Below are 17,752 nucleotides of genomic sequence, written 5' to 3' on the forward strand. Positions count from 1 at the left end.
TCTTGTAATTTGTAGCAACAAACATCAGAGTTTTCAGAATATGCTTTTTCACATCTCTGATCTGGAAGACTTCAAAGACATTTTTAGCTTTCATAAGAATTTTACACTTAATACAGTCATTTTCTTAACATGTAGCCAGACTTCTCTTCATGTGAGCTCTGGTCTTGGTGTTTTTTGGCAGAAGAACAGCAGCAGACTTTGGAGAAAATTGCAAAAATGGAATCGGGGGTTGCAATATCAGTGTGGAAAGTGATCCCTCAAAAAAGAGCATTTAAAAGGCCAAAAACTATTTTCTATCAGCTTCATGCTTTGGGCGATGAAAACAATAATTTCTTGCAAATTTATAACAGAATTGTGAATGAATATCAGGAGGTGTTTCACGTGTTCTGGAAGTAAAGCTCTCTTCATCTTCTGTCCTGTTGTAATATTAAGTGACTGTTTGAGCTCTTCCCAAACTTTCAAAGATACGATACTCTCCTGCTTGAATCGACTGCGCATCAGATGAGCAGATGCATTACAAAAATATCTGGTTGTTTTATAAAAACTTAAAGCTACAACTCTAACCCCTGCCAGCTTAAAGAGAAAAGTCCACCAGGGTCCAGCATCCATCCAGTGAGCATAAAATCTGGTTGTGTCTGCTGCTAACGTGCAAATCCCAGTTTGTAAGTATCTTGATCAAAGGGTGTAGTCTTGGAGCGCAGTTGGTGTTTGTTTTGACAAAACATGTCCATTACTGAGCTCTAGAGGTGCTAGCAGGTGGAGTTTGTTACCTTTGGACAAAGTCAAGCTAGCCGTTTCTGCCTCTTTCCAGTTTAATGCTAAGCTAAGCTAACTGGCTGCTGGCTCCAGCTTCGCACTTAATGGACAGATACCCAATTCTGAGAAAGTGAATAAGGATATTTCCTATAAAAAATCAAAGGAGAAATTTGTGAGATAGTCTATTGAGTTTCATATCAAGGTCGTCAAATGCTGATATTTTGGGTTGGTAGACCTACCAACCCAAAGTGTTCGCTTTTTGCTCCTTTGAACTATTATTTAAAAAAAAAAGTAAAATGAGAATTTACAGTCAACATGAAAATATGTCCACATCCCACCTCACAACTCTATTTTTGCTTTTTGAGCTCTGCTTGAAAATATATGGTGTTATTAGTAATTATAATTAAAGGAGACATATAATGCTTATTTTCAGGATCATAATTCTAATCTGTCTTACTAGAATAGGTTTACATGCTTTAATTCTTAAAAAACACATCCATTTCCTCATACTGTCCAGTGCTGCGGCTCTGTATTCCCCCTCTGTCTGAAACGCTCTGTTTTAGCTCCTGTCCCTTAAAGTCCCCCCCGTCCCAAATACTCAGTCTCCTCTGATTGGTCAGCTCACACATGCCTGAGCCAGCATCGCTAACAACAACACTGCAGCTGTGCAAAATCAATTCTCATGTGGAAAAGAAAGGCGGGACTACTGGCTGAGGTTTTTCAGGATCAGTGTTAACTGTGGGAGAGAGGAGCTTCTGTTGGTGCGGACCTCGACCTTTTTATCTGTCAAGATCTTTTCCAAGCATAAAAATGAACGAAAAAGCATAATCGGTCTCCTGTAAGGATTGCTTAAACACCAGCTGTTGTGTTGTAGTCATGTGTTAGAGAAGCACTTTTTGTCTTTCAGGTTCGCCAAAGTCTGATTTATCATATGAGTGCAGTGCAGCGTCATGACATTAAGGCAGATACTGTCAGAAAATCCAATATTTATGTCCTTTTAAGTTGAAAATAAGAGCCATTTGGGACACTGAATTTCCCCAGAAATGAAATTTTCATTAAGGTAATGGGTACTTATAGTTTCCACTAGTTACTTCAGACACTCAACACTGGTGCAAGTCAAAGGGCACAAAGGATGTGACTGCCCACAAAATTGCCCGAAAGGTGAGATTGCTGTGGCGTAAATGGGAGGAGATTGTTTATACCGAGCAGCTTTACTCAGTCCTGAGATATAGAGCCTGTAAAAATGATTAGACCCACCACATAAAAAGAACACAGCTATCACCTCAAAGGCTTCCCTCCACATAGGCTCAAGGCAGCAGGATCCCAAAAGGTATTGATTTTGGAGCTGCTGAATGACTGGGTGCCTGTAATGGCTGAGCCTCTGTAGCTTTACCACCTTGTGGATATCACAGCATGGATGAACACGAAGGAATCAATCCCTGTGCCTAGACTTTGATTACAGTTCTCATCCTGAAACACCTGCGAAGGCATCAATCTTTGCTAAAAAGGGATATCAGCACTGCTGATCGAACAAGACTCAACATGAATAACATGAGTATGTGTAAGGGGGCCTCTGGAGTGTGTTATATACATTTTCATAATGTTTGCAATCTGCATTAAGTGTTTAGTGGCCAATAAAAGCTAGTGTTCTTATATGTTAAAGTCTGCTTAAATGTAGAGTAAACATTACAATATAAATCCAAACTCTGGTGGATTAATAGACACTGTTTTCTGAGCTGTCAACTGCTCTGCTGCAATAAAACAAGCTGAAAACATGAAAATAGTTCAAGAGAAGCTCAGCCCTGAGGAGCTCCATTCTGATGGCTTGAGAAGTCGGTGTCCTGCAGGTTTTTGTTCTGCCCTGAAGACGTCTGTTAGATACAGACCGGCTGTGGCTCATTACCTCTCGTGGTACAAAAACTGTAATGGAACAAAAACCTGCAGGACACCGGCTCACCACAAGACGAATTAAGAAGTCTTAAAGGACCTTTTCACTGAGTTATCTCTCCTGTGATAGACTGACATGATAATATACACCATTACACGTGTCAGTACTATCAATATCTCATAGGCTTGCACGGAGAGAGCAGCAGCAGCGAGAAGAAATACTGAGCAGCTCTCCTGGTTTCCAATTCTTCGTGTTATCTGGTGATGAGAAATGAGAGGTCCGGAGGGTAAAATTGAATCTTTCTGGCTATTGCTCTTCCTGTGACGAAATGATCAGGAAAAAGATTTCCAAGATGAAAGCAGTCTACAACATACAGAGGACTGGCGAGAGTGATGGTCTATGTTTACTGTCATATTATAGAGTGCACACTGGTGGAAATTAGTGTACTTATGTGCTATCTTAAGGTAGTATTGTAAAGGAATATTTTGAATTTTATACTTTCTGCTTCTACTCTGCTACATTTCAGAGGAACTACTACACTTTATTAATTGACTTCTATAGTTACTAGATTTTTTTTTAAAACGTGATAATTTACGATACAGTGTGTCCTCAAAGATTAAATCAGTGGTTCCAAACCATTTTGGCACGTGCCCGTTTATATAAAGGTAACGTTAACACTAGCTAACATTTGGCTTCTGTCTTCAGTGTGAAAGCATAAAAAATCAGTATTCATTCCTGTGTCAAATGACTCTACAGTAGTCATGGCTGTTTATCGGCTCCAGCTGGGTTTGGTAGTGATGGAAACAGCGCTATCGTGCCGGTTGAGGTTAAGGACATGTAGTTTTCTATCCGTCTCTGTGAAAAGCAGCACTCAAACATTGTTCAGTCAGTCTTTAGTTTGAAAGAGAGGCTGAAATAGAAAGTGCTACCATTGTCCCCAGCTGCCACGTCAGTACCCGATCAATGCCAATTTCACGGTCCTTACTTTGCATGTGCAACTCGCAACAGAGATATGATGTTTTTTGCCGCATTTGTGATGACACACCAAAAAAACAGAAAGGCAAACTCGTCCACTGGCAATGGGCAGGAAGTCGAGGCCTGTTTCTGACAAAAACATGCACATTCATGCAAATTTTGGTGTACAAATGGTATACGAGTTGTTTGCAGATAAACCTTCTAATAATAAAGTAAATTCTTCTAATATGTCCCAAAAAAAGCCTTCAAGGTTTGTCTTGTAACCACTTGGAATCGCTGCACTACATGTGGCTATTCTGTCGCTATACTAAAACTGGTAATAGACAAGTTTTCTGCTTCAACATATTATTATGACTTAAATGTTTGTTGCGCAATGTAATGGTTATGGGTCACCAGGGAAAATTAAGGTTAACTGGCGATCCGGTTCTATAATAGACTAAATGATTGTGTTGTTGCTGTTTGCGACTGAGGAAAACAGAAATGATCCAGCTGTCTTTGCAACAGCGGCGCAAACTTGGAAATGCTCAGGGGGGAAAGTTGTCTGTTGTTACTTAAGTATATAGCTACATTAGCTACTGTATAGCTCAAGCCATCTATGTTTTGTCCATAATACGTGTACTGTTACCTGACTAGAGTTTCAAATAAAGGATTTTTATTATAATGGATGTTTTGACATTGTACTTTTGGTACTTACAGTGACTGAAGGTTCTGAGTACTTCTTCCATCACTGGCAGTTCACAAGGAGAAGTTTGTAAATCTTGTTTGACATCAGTTTAGGAAGCTCTAAATCTTTTTGCTCCATAGAAAACCTGCTTTTAGCCCTACGTTGTTTCCTTTTCTTCTGATCTCCTATAAATCTCTCCTGTAGTTATGCTGCTGGAAGCCACTGCAGCAAACAGAATAACGTATTTCAGTTTGAATAATGACAATCCAAGGAGAACATATTGAGCCTGTTTTGGGCCCTTTGTTACGGGATCTGACTCTTTGTTTATAATAATTTATCACAGCGAGACGCTGAGCGCACACCAGCACAAACCCTCCCCACATTCAATTTGAGATTCTAGCAGAGATATACTGCATCCACGTCCTTCCACACAAACCTTACTTTGAACACAAACTACCATTAAAACATAAGAGCACATGCAAATGTTTTCCACTTGTCTGTCATTTAGACCAGTGTGTGTTTACTGTCTTGTTAGCCGACAGCCCTTTAAAGTAAATTTGGAGCAAATTATGCTATTTGTTAATTTTACGTCTCATTGAAACCTTTTTGTAACTCTGAGAAAAAGACGTGTTGTCAACCAACTGTTCAGATGTTTTTGTTTTTACTAACTGCCTGTGAAGTTGCATCTGTCCTTTTTAAATATGTTATGTTTCATCAAGAAAGCAACAGCTTCAGAATGATTCCCCTGCACTTGACTTAATTGGCACACAGTTATTGCTTTTAGTATCATTAGCCTTTCTCCACAGAGCACAAATGGATATTCATCATTCGCAGTTAATTTCTGAAACCCATCTGATAATAGCAACACATTATATTTGGAATTTCTCAAGCTAATTCAACAGCTGTCTTGTTGTATATTATGAAAGCAAAATGCAGTCTTTTCCCATCAAATGATCCCGTTGAGTCTGGCTATTGCCTTTGGTCCAAAGAGGAGGAGTCAATTTTCTTATTAAAGTCAGATTAATGGGGAAATATTCAGAGAGCCACGGGGAATGGGTCTGTTTGTTTTCCGAGTGCTGGTGAGTATCAGTTTCTTATTCTTAACGATGTCCCTCTGCTCTCTGCTGTGATTTCATGGTCTCAGAAACACCAAAGAAAGCAGTCAAGCAAAGAGCCATTTAGAGCCCGGGAGTGAGATGACAAAAGCAAAGAATACAGATGTTTTTTCTCTACTTTAAAAGGTTTAAAGGCTTAGGACACTCGATGGGCTTCAAACAAAATACACTCACGGTAAAGAGAGAAATGTGATCATTTGTTTAGAAGTTGGAAACAAGTTGAAAAATGTCTAATGTTTGAATGTCTGAAAGTCTGGCTCCAGACCGCTGAATTGTTGAATTTTTCAGCGATTGAGTAAGTTCTGTTGTCCTGCCCATTTACAGTTTGCCAAGTTGGAAAGACAACCGAGCCAAATCAGAGTTTTTTAAGAATAGAGACACAATCTTTCTGTGTCAGAGCCAGGCAATGTGTGACACCACAATGGCTGCAAAAAATGGCTACAAGTGTGGAATACGTAGACACAACTTTATGAGCTGCTGTACCACTGTAAATGAACTACTGATTGGTTAGAGCAAAATAACCCCCCTTCACATATCATGTATCTCAGACTGAAAAATTAGGTTTGATTATCAGCTTCTCTGCTCGATGTGTAAATAATTCACATTACTTTGCAATTCAGTGCTACCACTTTTCCCTGAGAACTCAACTAAGTAATAATTTGTCATAATGGATTTAGGGTCTGTCATTTTGTATTAGTCATCTGCCTTCGAGTCGCCAAGAATTGATTCATACAACTGCATGTAGGGAAAAAAAATAATCCAGTAGGAAGGTTAAAGTGCCTGTAGCGGCCTGAATCTGCTCCAGAACTCTTGACCAGACACTGACAAGTTTAGCAGTGAAGCTGCACAGTTGAACTTTCACTCTTTTAAAACTGCAGAGGAAAAAGATTTTCCTTCAAGGATCACCAGCAGGTCAAGAAATATCACAGAAGGACAAAATGGCACAGATTTCAACTAAGCTTTTGCCATATTTTGTCAGACCGCCTCTGTGTTGGTCTCCCTCGTCCCACATATTTTAAAATCTTTTTTTTTTAGTTGCAGAACTAGTAGAGAAGTATATAATGACTGTCTTGGGAAGAAACTTTCTTCAAATGCCAAATTTATACAGGCGTTCACTTGACTGAATTGTATTCTGACATTATCTTCTGGCTTGTTTAAGGATTTCATCAGCCTGAAGAGGTTGAATTTCACAATCCACAGTGGAGCATTTTTTTAAAGAGTAAAATAAACTCTTAAAAATCCCCCCAAATTGGAGTTAACTGGAATTTTACACAGCACATCGCATTAAATTCAGACAATGAAGCCTGACAGAACAATAGAAATTGATTTCAGGCGGTTATTTGAGAAAACCTCTTAAAAAGAGCACCAGTGAGTCAAAGAAACTGTGGGCATTATGCTGTTACCTAGTCAGTCTCTCACCTTCCACTGCTGCCATGCTTAATGATTCATTCATACAGGCGCTGCCAGAAAGACCTCAGTGGCAACTGGCAGCCCTGCTTGATGCAGCCTTGTGAACTAACAGCACTCACATCCAGCGTCAAGCAAATGCCTGGAATACACAGAGGACATGTAGCCACGATGTCTTTGAAGAACAAAATGTCTACTTTTGAAATCTGTCCTGACCCCCTGAGATGATCTTATGCTCTCTGTGCCTCACACAAAAAAACAAGAAAGCCACACAGCAGCTCTGTGAGGCACAGTGGTGCTCTGCATGAGCTAAATACTAATGTCAGCATGCCAACATGCTCACAACAATAGTGCTTAGCACATATAACGTTTACCATCTCAGGTTTGTGTGCTGCCATGTATTGCTGTTGTAGTCTGGTAACCAGGTGAATCTGCTGGCTCATGTTTCACTCTCTCTGGCAGATGCATCCGGCCCTCCTACTGTTCAGACAGATTTTCAGCCGACCTGGTTTGCGGGCAAATAACAACTGTTTGTCTAATATAGGACAGCTTTGATTTATTGAGTTTCAGAGGTATGATACAGTGTTCGGTGAGCCAATATATGGAGTAGTACGAAGGAGGCTGGCGGTAAGAAAAGTTTCGCTTAATTCACCTCAGCAGTCGACCACAATCTATTTCTGAACGAATGTGAGTTGAGAAATAAGCAATCTATTTGCTGAATATTCAGATCTTATACCTTATTTTAAAGTTTGTTCCAACAGCTGTAAGGCAAAGGCCCTACTGCACTGCTTGTGTTTCAGTTGAACGAGTGACCATGTTAACTAGTAACTCCTGTCGGCCACTGTAGGCAAATGTCTATATCTAGTTCACCTACACTACAATTCAGAGGGAACTAACAAGCTTACGTTTCATCTTTCATCTTTTCTGCTGCTAGCTTAATTAGCTCAGCATCACCACGTACATTTGATTGCTTTAACTGGTTGTAGATCTATACAGTTGTGTCTGGAGGCATTTTTGTTTTGTGCCCATTCATAACGCGCCTGGAAAATCGAGAATGAATAATAAGAGGTTCAAGTGTGAGTCTTTTTGCTATTGACCTGCCAATGGTCTTATCTAAGGACTGCAGGTGTAAATTAACTCTGGTACAATGCATCAAATGGCAACATTTATGTTTAATATTGTACATGGTCCCTCTACAAATAAAGATGAATTAAATTAATTAAATCTAAGTATGGTGAAAATTCCCAACAGAAAATAAACCTTACCACCAGATTGCTGCAATTCTTTGACTCCTCTCAACCTTTTGGGGATCATTACCTCGAATCATCTGTCCATAAATCGCTTAGTCCAGATCTTGCCTAAGACTGATCCAGTTTTAAGTTTCCTTTAGTACCAAAGTACTGCAGTGATAGTTACCTGTACATCCATGGAGACACAGTGAATACAAACAAGTGGCGCACACTCCAAATCATTTCAGTTACAAGTATAACAGTAAACACATAGACTACAATGGGGCTCAAGTTATAGGTGTAGAATTATTCTCACTTGATTTATTACCTCAGAAAAAAGTTTCCTAATGAGTTTAATGTTCCAATTACTAGTTTCAAGTCTTCGTCAATGGAGCATGATGTTCATTTAATAAAAAATGGTCCCATTTAGAGTAAAACGGATGATAAAGCAGGGTATGCTTTGCAGCATGGCTACCTTATGATTGACAAGTCGCTATCATGGCATGTCCTCAGGTTCTCAATAAGACCTGATCAGGATAGAGGCATAGCAGTATGCAAATGTGGTTCCTTCTGGCTCCAAAAAACCAAGATGGGAAAACATCTATAACAGCAAACCCGAGGCTTCAAATAGATAGTCCTCAAACCAATGGCTGACGTCACTGCAGGTTAAAAATGCAGCACAGAGCTGATAGTAGACTTATACCCCTTTCACACTGGATAAAAAAACACTAACACCCGCTAACATCTGGCTCTTGTCATCAATGTCTTACTTTGCAGTAGTCACAGCAGTTATTTATCAGCTCCAGCTCTGATTTTTTCAACTTTTCAGGCGTGATGCTTTGAAGTGTGTTGAAGTTAAGACCGCTGGCTTGTTAATACTTTGAAATCCGTCTCTGTCTCTATCAAGCAGCGCTCGAACATTGTTCAGTCAGCACTGAGTTTGAAAGAGAGGCTGAAGTAAAATATATTTAAAAAGTAACCACTGATAGTAGCTCCTGTTCTTGTCAGCTGCCTGATGCTGGTACTGGTACTGCACATGTGCAACTCTCAACAGAGATAAGAAGAAGCAAGATGTCTCACTCCTGAGCAAGTTCCATGATCAGCTCTGGAAAAACAATGCGTCTACCTCTAAATGTTATTGATTAAGCCTTTTCAAAAAAAAGTTTTAACATCTTCTGGATGCAGTCTGATGAGGTGTATGACATGCTGCTTTCTTTTTGCTGGTTTTCTGGCGCATTATGACGAATGGGACACACAAGGGCAAAAACACAAAAAAGGCAACCTTGTCTCCTGACAAGTGAAATGAGTCAAATTTTTAGCAGTTTTACCCATGTCTACACTCATTTTTATGTAGAAGTGGTATTATTCAGATATTCAGAATTGATGATCTAGTGCTATTTAATTGCTATCTTTTTCTGACGCTCTGGAACCATTGTCTCTCAAAGTATGTCACCTCCCTGGTCACTTCTGCATGTGAGAGTCAGAGCCATGTCCTAGCAGAGGACTTGATTGATGAGCTCGTAACTGTTTTAAGCACTCACGTGGGCCCACAGCGAGAAGATGTATCACCCATCAAGCAGCTCATCCTGGCCGCCACAGAGAGGAGGGGTGGAGAGGAATAAAATGTGGCCCTTTTAACAAATTCAAAAGTGGATAGAGGGAAACTGTATATCACTTCTCCTAGTCCATCCTGGCCGCTATGATTGTCCAACCTCCTCATCTCTCTCTGCTCCTTCTACCTGTCGGCTGAACAATCTACAGCTCTTCGATCGTCCTTACTTCACCAACTCTTTCTCCTTGACAGTCTGGTCATTTCTTTCTTACTTTTTCCTTTCACTCTCTCACACATAGTGGAGTCTGCTGCCTTTTCCTCAATTTACACCTCATAGAGTCTTCACAGACAGATGCCTATTATCGCCCGTGGCCTTTTCCTCCTCTCTGATAAATGGTGTATTAAATAACTCAGCTGTCCTCCCTCTTTCCTTTGTGTCTCCACAGTTCTTCATCCTCCTCCTGCTCATCTTCTTCCTGGAAATTCTGTCCATTATGCTCTTCTTCATCTACCAAGACGAGGTAAGACACCTTGATATCATGTTATATCCAGTGATATTTTTTCCCAGCTGAACAAGGTAATAAGTGGGTGTGGAAAAGCCCTTAATATGCCATGCAGATTGCTGATGTTTCAGATAGAAGCTGGCATGTGAAAGGATGCGTCTCGGCAGCGAGGCTGTTTTTGAAGTTCATACAAGCTTTGTTGTTTGTTGGTTAAGAAGAAAAGCATGTCAGCTGACATACTGCATAAACAATGCTCTAATGAAACGGAAATGATTTTAGTTTGGTTGGTGCGCACACATCTTCTGGTCTCTGGGCTACGACCAGCAAAATAAAACACAGTCTACAATTTCCTCTCCCTGTTAATAAATCCCAATTTATCTCCGTTCATGCATTTTGGATGATTTCCACTGTAAATAAACAAGTCGGGCAAGAGAGAGAGAAGAGGATGAGCTATGCCTCTCCTAATATAAATGTGTAATCCCTTCACGTAGTCTGCTTAGGTTTTAATAACGTATTGAAAGGGCATGTTAAATTCCATCCATCCTAATCTTAATTAAGGGTTTGAGGGCTCGATTTTGGATTTGTTGTGATTTCTTTACAATAAGTACATCATATTATTATTGCACGGCATTGCAAATATTAAACCCCAAGATTTATGTAGGCATTAACAGTGTGTCTTCTATTATGTCCGTAAACATCTATCAAACACAGAATTACAAACATTATCTTGACAATGGGTATTAGTGAGAGATTAGTGAGATTAGTTTGACCACTGGAGGGAATTGCATTTCAGATGAGTCTGGGTTGATGCCATGAGTGACTCATAAGTTTGAGAATTCTGTCCAAGCGCCTTTCAAAAAGCCTGCCTCAAAGCCCTTGAGTATTATGCACATTTATCTTGTATTGCAGACCTGCTGTTTCCACAGTCCGATTATTCACATACTTACTTAAAAAGTGCAATTAAATTCTTAAAGAGGTCATATTATGCTAATTCAGGTTCATATATCTGTTTGGGGGTCCTAGTAGAAAAGGTTTACATACTTTAACTTAAAAAACACATTATTTTTCTCTTTGGTGCAGCATCCCTTCTCACTGTGTCTTGAACGCTCCGTTTCAGCCACAGAGTGAGACATCTGTTCAATCTTTGGTGAGAGTTGCACATGCGCATTAATGAGCAGGATGTGGCCAATCAGAGATAGAGTAGGGCAGGTCACGCTGAGCAAGGTAGTGTGATCTAAATTAACACCAGCAGTAGCAACTGTATCTCTGCTGACTGACTGGAGTGTATATATTTTATGAATATCTAAAAAATATAAATGTATGTATGTAACGCCTGTTACATAGTGACAAACATAAGTTACGGTGTTTCAGGCAGTGCAGGAGCAGTGTTTTCTGTGGGAGAGACTAACTCACTGTGGCGTGGACTTTGGGCTTTTTCACTTTGGAGACCTTTTACATGCACAGAAACACAACGAAGGAAAGGCAAAAAGCACAATATGACCTCTTTAACAAACAAAAGAGCCTGAATGTTGTGCAATCATAGAATCAAGCATCCAAAGCGTGTATGTTTTAATCAAATTACTAGTCAAATTAAATTGCAAGCAACAAGCAGTAACAACAAGAACAACAGCAGTGAACAAGTGACTGCTTTTGTATAATTTCATGGTTGATCCTTTATCAATTAGTAATTGCCACTTCAAATTCCATTTAGGGCTGCAACTAATGATTGTTTCATTGCAGATTAGGATGTTGATTATTTTCAGATTAACTGATTAATTGTTTAGACAATAAAATGTCAGAATAATATATGTTACAATTTCCTAGAGCACAAATTAAATTGCTTGTTTTGTTACTGCCCAAAACACCCCAGATATTTAGTATACATTATATCTAAACTGAGAACTTGACAATTTGTCTGATCTGATTTTAAACATTTTCCATCCCAATAATGAACCCCAGTCAGTCCAGTCACCAGGATATAATATGAGCAGTAAACGTTTCTTCAAACCACAGATGTGTCAAAGGTTGACATTTGTAGGAAACATGGGATATCACATTCACATTATAGGCTTATTAGCTGACTTTCACATCAGGAGGTGGAGGCGACGGTGGTGTCGTTATTACAGCCTACAAAGCTGCTAAACGGCCGGCGGCATATCGATTCACGCCAGTGGATGCTTTCAAGGACACCTGGGGACATTTCCAGCCATTTAAGTAGCATCAAAAGCATGTGTGTTTTTAAGGTGAACTGGGGATAATTCCAGCCGGTTTTGTGGCGACCTAAATCTTATATTTTTCCACGGGAAGTCAGACCATCTCCATCCGTGATTGTTGCAACCAACACAGGTATTTTAAGCCAAACCAACCAACCTAAGCAGACCACAATTCACCCCAAACAGACGTAAAGGTGCAGTTTTTACTTACTTTTTAAATTAAGCTAACATTTATTCTGGAAATTTGGTTGCTCGAGTATACTATTATTAGATTAAATTAGAAAATCACAAAAAAAAATTCTGCAGGTGCTGCAATTGAATTTAGTGAGCAGTATACTGGGCGCCCCCTCGAGGCCCTTAATACAAACGCTACCAGGTGGAGTGGACTTTGGTTGAGAGCCACATCATAAATCATTGGAAATTTCTCAGCCTCTTGCGTTACATTATTCATGTGTTGGGACAGAGAACATAATCCCTGAAGACTCAGGCCAAGGCCAATTCTAACTCCAATCCCTTTGTAGATTTGGGTAAATAACAACCTACTTTGATATTTACCCCATATCTCTTTCTGAACTATATTTGCGACCATAGACCTTGGACCTGCATGCATTTTGAATAGGCTTTTATCTCTTTGTTATTGTAATTCTGGCATCATTACATAATTGCCTAATGCGTTGTATTTCCATCTGAGTTTGTCTTTGGCAGTGTAACTCAATGAGAATTCCTGGAGTGGCACGTTCTTCTGGGCTGTTAGCCAATCGGCACTGCTCTGTTTAGCTTTTAATGAATGTTGTTTTTTTTTGTCACACCTCACCGTTCTCTTAGGGACTGTGTTCCCTTATGTTCAGTGCACCCCATTATTCAGCCTCTGAATAATTCAGTTATGTCTACCCAGGAGGCGATTAGCGACAGAACAGAGTATAAAGTTAGTGATAGTCCAGAAGTTCTGCAGTGCCGGTGCACCGAGGGAAATCACTCACGGTGAAGAATGGGCAGCCATTGCCAGAACTGCCATTGATATTTTTTAAACAGCGTGCAACTTGTTTACTCTGTAAATGGGGGAATGTGACGACTGCTGGAAAACTGAATAAAACCTCTACAGTACAATATCACAAAGTAGCCTGTATTTCACAATATATGTCTCTTTATAATGTTGCAACGATAGAACTTTTTTGCACAATGAATAAAGAAAAGCTGATTTTTGAGTCCCAACTTGTCAAATACTGACGCTTTGGGGTGGTGACGAGCCTGACCTACATTCCCAAAATTCTCGCATATTTCTCCCGATTTATGACATTTTTTTTTTACTTTTTCCCCTTCTTATTATCATAATAATTTGTGCCAGCACTGCATCAATCCCCTCCGAGAGGCTGACAAACAGGGCAGCGGCGTGCACAGAGTCTCTAAAGGGCATGGGCAGAAAGATTGAATGAAAAGTGATAAATATGACTTTATGCCACAGATTTATGCCAGTTTGCCCTTGAAGGCAGGTCGAGGGAAGGACCCCCAGACCCTTGCTGTGGTTTGGAAATCCTCATTATTCTTGAGGTCTCAAGGTTGGCAAGTATGCTCGTCCAGCGTAATCGAAGTCTGTCCCCAAGATCCCAAACTGAAAAGACACTACACCCTTGATATGCAGTGAAGCTCGTGCACCCGCTTCTTTCAGTGTGACAGCTACAGCAAAGCTTTTGGCTTTTAAAAGGGTGTAAATAACATCTTTCAAAGTCAATTTGGGCTTTGATTACGCTGGAGCCCCAGCTAATCAGTTGTGTGAATGCTGCAATGCCTTTTTGTGGACTACAAAACTTCCCCCTACTTTCCATCGGCGTAGGGGTGACCACTTGTCTATGGTATAGAAAAAAATCACTATAATGGAGACAAGATGTGAAACCCTCAATCTGATATCCTAATTATGTTTTATACATCCAACCAATATCCTGTTTGGATGCTATAAGAATGTATGAGAATGATATATCTTATTTTCAGCTGCTTGAAAAAGAGAAGTCTTGTTAGATTGGCGGTTTTGTTTTAAGTAACCATACTAGCATTAATTGGATAAATACAAAAACTAACAAACACAAGGATCTGTCTCTCTCCTTTATGTTATTTCAGCAAAGAATAAGTATCTACATAAACTGTTTCCTTTGAAGTTGCACAACATTACAAAGATTACCTCTTCCTGAATGGACTCTTTGCAGCTGATGTGTTTAGCATTCACCTCGTTTGTTCGGGGAGAGAGAAAAACACACAAAAGTGGAAGAACCGCTGATCATAAGAGGCGAATCATCAGGAGTTTTTCTCCTGGATGTGATGAAGACATTAAGCGAAAAAGAAATGTTCAACTAATCTTTTTGATGGTAATGAAAATGTTTTCTGTGTATCCTTTTAAGGATGCACCTCATAAATCATGCTTCCTTGCCCTCCTCTCTGTGATAGTACATTAGCTGCTTTTATTAATACAAAGTTTCAGTATCATTAGCAGTGATGCTCGCCGTGGTATTACCTCTTATCGACCAAAACCACATTTTGTGGCATTCCCCCGAACTCAAAATATTTACAAACCCTTTAAACACGAGTGAAGCAGCAGTTTAGTGTTGTTCTGGCTCTGTTATTGAAGTAGGTGAAACAGGTTGTTGAGGAAGAACTTGATGCATTGTTCGAGAGTTTCCTCCAAATAACCTGGGGTTATGTTTATTGCTGGAGGATTTACTTTGAATGTGGCATAAATAAACTTACAAGGTGAAAAAAACATTCAGCCCAAAGACAGTTGGCCATTACTTCCTTCCAGGCACACAAATATTTTTGGGCCCACATATTATGAGAATCTTTGCTAGTTATTACTTAGATTTTATCCTCCAGAGCTTCCTATAGATTTTTAGAGCTTGAGTTTACCTCTGATCATCATAACCTGCTGCTTTTTTCCTCCTCCATCACCATGGTAACTCCCTGGAAGCAGTCCGGCAGTCGGAGTACAAGCCGATGCTATTCCTCCAGATGCCACAACTTAAACAGTGTGTGCAGCAGTAGGTGCATGTTGATGAACTCCATCCCAGGCTTCAGGGATGGTCACGCTCAGTGGTCCAGTTTATTACACATGCTTTAGACCTGATAAAAAGCTGTGTGACGCAGCTGGGAGCTACTTCAAACAGCTCACAGATCTTCCATGCAGCTGAAACGGTCACCGTTTGTTTCACTTTGTTGGTTCCTAAAGATGATGAAAAGGTCCTGCGAGGTTAACTTCAGTGGAGCCACTGTGACTCCAAGTGTCAAAGTGAATAAAAATGAGTCTGACTCAGCAGCGTGATATTGAAAATTGATGCATGGGTGTTTTATGCCATCTCCGCGCAAGTTTACAGGCTTGTCTGCCTGGCTTTATTATCACCTCAAGGGAACATTACCCCACCCGACAAACATAAATAGAGCAATAACAACAGCAGACCACCACTGATATTTTGTTCAAGGACTGGGGGACTATCAGCAATCCTCATCTTTTAGCAATTATCATTTGTATTATTGCTTTTCCAATTAGTGGCAGCAGTAGTAGTAGTGTAGTAGCGGAAATATGAGAAGTAGTAGTAGTAGTAGTAGTAGGAGGAGGAGGAGGAGGAGGAGGAGGAGTGGTAGTAGGGAAAGTCTGATCTCTGGACAACAGTCCAAAGGTATCTTCATTGACCACCTATTAATTTTTGAGTTAATGAGCCTCACGGCCTCTTAAGTATAGTTAAGTATTTAGTTTAATGCTGTTAGCACAATATATATGCTTATCTTTGGTTATTGGCATATGATTTTACAATTCCACCATCAATCTGCAGCGTGTGCAAGTAAAAAGTCATGTTAACATCATTAAAAGCCAATAAAGAACATTACCATAATAGACCAGAGTTAGTTATGAGTTGTTTGGGAGGGACCCCGAAATAACGGCAATTACTTCCAATTACTTCCAATACAGATGCCTCATATGAGCAAGAATTAGCAGTCAGCCAACCCAAAGACAACCCACAAGCAGCCAGCAGCCTCAAAGCAGATACTGCCAAGCTCAAAAATACCAATTCGACAGAGCCTCAAGATCAATTCATCCATAAATGTCAGAACGAGCAGCTTGTAGAAGTGAAGCAATGATCCCCAGATGATAAAGCCTTGAGAAAATAGTTGCCGCCTTACCAGCTGCCGACAGAATATGCAGAGAAACACTTTGAGTCTGAAGCTGCTTAAAATTCACACGATTATTTGATGTTCAATATCAGATTGAAATTCAACTTTGATGAGAGAACTGAAGTCTAAAAAGGTCAAGTCGCTTCGTCACACCATCCATATTTTTGAAGCCTAGACATTTTACATGCTAGCTAGCACGCTAGCATATTATCGGTTAGCTCTCCAGCCGCAGTAGCTCAACAAACTAGCTTCAACACCAACATTGTGAGATTTTCTGTGTCTTTGACATGTTGTTTTATGTTAATTGATCATTGGACTGTTTGCTTGCCATAAATATCCAAAGCAACTGTTGTAGCCTTCACTGCCAAAGCTGCTAGCTATCAGCTTAGGAGGCAAGCATGTTTTGCAATGTCCCATAAGCTGTATAAAGAGATGCTTCAATAATAAAAATAATATACCTGTGGTTTTATAATTATTATACACAGTCTATAGTGTGACCTATAAGAATACTTATCCAGAAACCACTGTCCAATGTTTTCTTTCCTCCCCTTCAGTTACTCCTCTCCTCGCTAACAGCTTCAGGATAACTGCAAATTCTTCACTCAAGTTGTTCCACCTTTAAAATTCACTCAAAGCTGTCCTAAAGCAAAACAGCTAATAGGCTAACCTTAAAAAAATAAAATGCTACATGAGTAGCAGTGGCAGCAGCAGCAACACTGTCCAACAGATGGTTGGGGATTTACAGGCCCGGCATGTTCACACAGGTGTTCTGACTTTCTAGCTAATCAGACCTCTGCTCAGGTTGGGTTTGTGCAGAGCTATGCACAAACCAATGAGATGGCACTTAACCCTATGCCTAACAAGAATTATAAAGTTGTAAGTTGTCTTTTTTCTATTTGATGGTGTACGTTTTCCCATCCGGACAACTGCACGAAATCTAACAAAAGACAGAACAACATGTTAATTATGTCAGCCACAATAAACCTTTATCAACAATGGCTCCATTTATGTGCCCCGGTAAGTAAAAGCCATTTAATATGTTGTGAAGTGAATTCAGTTTATGTTCCTTCCTGACTGTCAAAGTCTTTGTTCTTGCATAACATGCTATGATTTAGCTTAAAATGCTGCTTGCGCCTTCATGCACCACTAATGATATTAAGACAGTAATAAGCTAATCCTATAAAAGAAGTTATTCTGATATTGTAGTTATTCTTTACTTTTACTTTAAAATACAGGTGGTAATTGAGTGTTTTTTACATTGTATATTACATCAGTAAAAGATCTGAAAACGCTTTGAG

At 39.8% G+C, this 17,752-nt stretch overlaps 1 protein-coding gene across 3 annotated transcripts in view; it reads left to right on the top strand.

The window, feature by feature from the left end:
- Window positions 1–17,752, top strand: part of tspan4a (tetraspanin 4a) — a 161,309-nt gene that overhangs the window by 103,982 nt on the left and 39,575 nt on the right. For all 3 annotated transcript variants that reach the window (XM_084344820.1, XM_084344821.1, XM_084344819.1), the window contains one exon: window positions 10,033–10,107. In XM_084344820.1, coding sequence (XP_084200946.1) covers window positions 10,033–10,107 — 75 coding nt within the window. The remainder of the gene's footprint in view (window positions 1–10,032; window positions 10,108–17,752) is intronic.

This window comes from Pagrus pagrus (assembly GCF_965226575.1).
Source record: "Pagrus pagrus genome assembly, chromosome: 1".
NCBI lineage: Eukaryota > Metazoa > Chordata > Actinopteri > Spariformes > Sparidae > Pagrus > Pagrus pagrus.